The 4,567-nt window shown below is 40.4% G+C and overlaps 1 protein-coding gene across 1 annotated transcript; it reads right to left on the bottom strand.

Annotated features, from left to right (window-relative positions):
- Window positions 1-499: 499 nt before the first annotated feature.
- Window positions 500-4,041, bottom strand: lmo2 (LIM domain only 2 (rhombotin-like 1)). The gene is made up of 4 exons (XM_024404831.2): window positions 3,373-4,041; window positions 2,566-2,781; window positions 633-2,320; window positions 500-595 (listed from the first exon to the last, which is right to left on the bottom strand). Exons 1-3 carry the CDS (start codon window positions 3,411-3,413, stop codon window positions 2,098-2,100), a joined length of 480 nt encoding a protein of 159 aa, XP_024260599.1. The 5' UTR covers window positions 3,414-4,041; the 3' UTR covers window positions 500-595; window positions 633-2,097.
- Between the last annotated feature and the right edge of the window lie 526 nt (window positions 4,042-4,567).

Raw genomic sequence — 4,567 nt, 5'->3', positions numbered from 1 at the left:
TTACTTCGGAATGGACCAGACCTTTACTTTATGAATGTATTACTTCGGAATGGACCAGACCTTTACTTTATGAATGTATTACTTCGGAATGGACCAGACCTTTACTTTATGAATGTTTTACTTGAATGGACCAGACCTTTACTTTATGAATGTTTTACTTGAATGGACCAGACCTTTACTTTACGAATGTATTACTTCGGAATGGACCAGACCTTTACTTTACGAATGTATTACTTCGGAATGGACCAGACCTTTACTTTATGAATGTTTTACTTCGGAATGGACCAGACCTTTACTTTATGAATATTTTACTTCGGAATGGACCAGACCTTTACTTTATGAATGTTTTACGGAATGGACCAGACCTTTACTTTATGAATGTTTTACCGGAATGGACCAGACCTTTACTTTATCAATGTATTACTTCGGAATGGACCAGACCTTTACTTTATCAATGTATTACTTGAATGGACCAGACCTTTACTTTACGAATGTATTACTTCGGAATGGACCAGACCTTTACTTTATGAATGTTTTACTTCGGAATGGACCAGACCTTTACTTTATGAATGTTTTACTTCGGAATGGACCAGACCTTTACTTTATGAATGTTTTACCGGAATGGACCAGACCTTTACTTTATGAATGTTTTACTTCGGAATGGACCAGACCTTTACTTTACGAATGTATTACTTCGGAATGGACCAGACCTTTACTTTATGAATGTATTACTTCGGAATGGACCAGACCTTTACTTTATGAATGTTTTACTTCGGAATGGACCAGACCTTTACTTTACGGATGTATTACTTCGGAATGGACCAGACCTTTACTTTACGAATGTATTACTTCGGAATGGACCAGACCTTTACTTTATGAATGTTTTACTTCGGAATGGACCAGACCTTTACTTTATGAATGTTTTACTTCGGAATGGACCAGACCTTTACTTTATGAATGTTTTACTTCGGAATGGACCAGACCTTTACTTTATGAATGTTTTACTTCGGAATGGACCAGACTTTTACTTTATGAATGTATTACTTCGGAATGGACCAGACCTTTACTTTATGAATGTTTTACTTCGGAATGGACCAGACCTTTACTTTATGAATGTTTTACTTCGGAATGGACCAGACCTTTACTTTATGAATGTATTACTTCGGAATGGACCAGACTTTTACTTTATGAATGTTTTACTTCGGAATGGACCAGACCTTTACTTTATGAATGTATTACTTCGGAATGGACCAGACCTTTACTTTATGAATGTTTTACTTCGGAATGGACCAGACTTTTACTTTATGAATGTTTTACTTCGGAATGGACCAGACCTTTACTTTATGAATGTATTACTTCGGAATGGACCAGACCTTTTTGGACATAACACTTTATATATATTCATAACAAATGTCATGATACATATTTCTCTAGAGGTGAAATAACAGTGTTGGACTACAACAAAGTCCAGTGACATCGCTCATCATTTAGCTCAATGAGCAAATCTCTATTACACTGTATGATGCAAGAAATATTGAGATTTCTGCAATGAGCACATAGATTATTGCATTATTACATTTTCCTTTTTTTTTGCATTGAAAGGGTGGAACCCAAGATAATGAAACAGTTCTCCATTCGCTGGCGGATCGATCCGTCATTTAGCCTCCAGTACAGATCAATGGTGAAACAACTCTCTTCAAACATCTAACAGACTTGAGAGGTACAAGAGAGCCTGTATGTGGCGACCTTTGTCCGAAAGTTTGAGATCTATTATCTTGCTGTACATCTGGAGATATTTTATCATGCTGTTGATCCCAAATGGAGAGATCACGATCACAATCAAAACCAACAAAACCAACAATGTTCTAGAGTTTTCTACACCATGTTTTTGAGGTGCTCTGGAGTGTTGTAGAATGTTCTAGTGTGTTCTACACCATGTTTTTGAGGTTCTCTGGAGTGTTGTAGAATGTTCTAGTGTGTTCTACACCATGTTTTTGAGGTTCTCTGGAGTGTTGTAGAATGTTCTAGAGTGTTCTACACCATGTTTTTGAGGTGTTCTAAAGTGTTGTAGAATGTTCTAGAGTGTTCATGAATCTGCTAAACCATGTTGTTGTTGAGTTTGGTCCACTCAAAGATGTCCTGCTCACACACAATGTCTGAGTTGATGAGCAAGTAACGGTCCCCGACACAGAAGTGTTTCTGGCAGGCCGCGCATTTAAAACACTCCAGGTGGTAGACCTTGTCCCTCACACGCATGGTCATCTCAAACGCTCTGATTCTCTTCTCACAGCTAGCACACAGCCCGTCCTGTCCAAACAGCCTGGGAGGGAAGGGAGATGAAGGTGTTTAACTCCCATGGATAAGCCATTATAAAGAGTTTACATGCTATTGACTAATTCATATTTTGTCATATTTGTATGAATTTTGGGAACATTTAAAATAATTTATATGTAAGCGGCAGGATTTCAATTACTTATTGACTCTTGGGGGTGCCCAACAGCAAAATATCTAACTCTGTTTTTGGGGTGAGGGCATATGGTAAATGTCAACTGTAAAGTGTCTAACCTGAGGTAGTCTCTGCGACAGAGCTTACGTCCCAGTTTGTAGTAGAGTCTTCGTCCCACCTCTCCCAGTCTGCAGCCACACAGGTCACAGCTCAGACAGTCCTCATGCCAGTACTTCTCTATGGCTTTCAGGAAGAACCTGTCCCCGATGCTCTGCTGGCAACCCCCACAGTTCAGGAGGGACGGGGCCATCTGTAACACCTCGTCCACCGGCTCCCTAGGGGGAACGAGGACAAGAGACAGATGAGGACATGGAAGAATACAAGTCCATAATAAGAAGGCTGTGTGTGTGTGTGTGTGTGTGTGTGTGTGTGTGTGTGTGTGTGTGTGTGTGTGTGTGTGTGTGTGTGTGTGTGTGTGTGTGTGTGTGTGTTCCACCATGTAATATGCACATATTATTATTAGTTTAACCCACAGGATGGAGCCATTGACCTATATACCAGTGAGTGCAGCACATAATCCCTATGACCTGTTCATACAGCCAAAATATGTACTGACAAAAGGGTCACGACATTCAGCAGCCTTTTAAATAGACTTATATTGTTCTTTATAATGATCCCTTTCCCATTTATTGGTGCTTCCTTTTTCAATTGGTTCTTTCGTGATGTTGTATTTGAACTGGATTGAACTCTGAAGAGACTTTGGAAACTGCCACTGGTCTATTGCGTTTGCCTATTTCCAAGCAACTATTGTAATTTGCGTAATAAGACATTCTACAGCAGTATCAAGGCAACATTGAAGGTCCTTGAATCTATTATAGCCTATTCTATTATATTTCAAGGAAACAGCCGACTGGTACGTTACTTACTCGTTAGCCTCCATCGTCTTCCTTTCAATTGCAGATGACATTTTCCCGGTATGTTTTATTTCTCAGGTTGATATCAATCAAGATGTTCCCGCTTCTCTTCTCTGTGATCAGCCTGGCAGGCCCACACCACGTTCACAGTTAAATCTTCAGAACACGCGTATAACGGTAAATGTCGAAGGGACACACACTGCACCTGCTCTGATATAATGTCGCCCTAGACGTCAGTTGCGCGCGGAATTTGCCTTCATTTTATATGACATAATTTCCATCAGCAGTCTATGTCCAACGAAGATCATCCTGACATGTGACGCATTTTCAATGATGGAGGCTATTCTGTAAATTTCCTCGGGCAATTGAGAAACCGCGGTGAAATTCGGTGTAGCCTTCGTCTTTCATAAGTGCAATTTTTTATTCCATTGCGACTGTGTATATGTCTTCAAACCCTAGAAGAATTCAAATCAGCAAAGGTTGCTTGACTGAGTCTCCCCTTCCTCTTCAGTTCTTATTTATATTCCCTTCTTCTCCAGACGCGCTCTGTCCTGAGAATGAACGTTACCGCGGTTCCGTTATTGAGCGGCTGCGTCGTGCTTTTCAATACCAGCTCCGGCCCCCTAGCTCGGTCTCTGGTTTCGTTTCACCCTTCCTGCTCACGACTACTTGACAATGGGGGGAAATCGCTCTTAAAGCGACAGATAGCCAGCCCAGAGCAGAGCTCGAGAGCTCAACTCCTTCATTGCATGATTGAAGAAGTAAGTCGTGACAGAACTTGGGGTCACGAAGTGTTGTCTCGAGTTCAAGTGGTGTTTATATGTCTAAATGGCAACACAAGTGAGATAAATAAAAGCCTTTTAGCTTATTTGTGTGAAACATTCTCACTGCACCGTGTGGTAGTCTTATTAGTGCCTGTTTATTTATTGTTTGTTTCATTCCTAATAGGTCAATTACCCAACAGTCAAAATACAATTAGGAGCAATCATAACAATAATACATTGCTCTGGGTACAGCAGCTCCTGGTGGAAAACCCCAGGTTGGATTACCATGAGGCTTGATGGTGCATCTATTGCCTTTTATTGAAAAGCATGTTGAAATGTGCCATGGTATGTGTTCTTTTGGACAGTGCTTTTTCCCAGAAGTTTTATGATATCACATTGGAGGAGCAATATTTGCGTTATAGGAGCATTGGACTTGGTTAACA

The sequence above is a fragment of the Oncorhynchus tshawytscha genome, linkage group LG19, assembly GCF_018296145.1.
Source record: "Oncorhynchus tshawytscha isolate Ot180627B linkage group LG19, Otsh_v2.0, whole genome shotgun sequence".
NCBI classification, from domain to species: domain Eukaryota; kingdom Metazoa; phylum Chordata; class Actinopteri; order Salmoniformes; family Salmonidae; genus Oncorhynchus; species Oncorhynchus tshawytscha.
The sequence above is the reverse complement of the archived record's forward strand: the minus strand, read 5'-3'. Positions and strand labels throughout refer to the sequence as shown.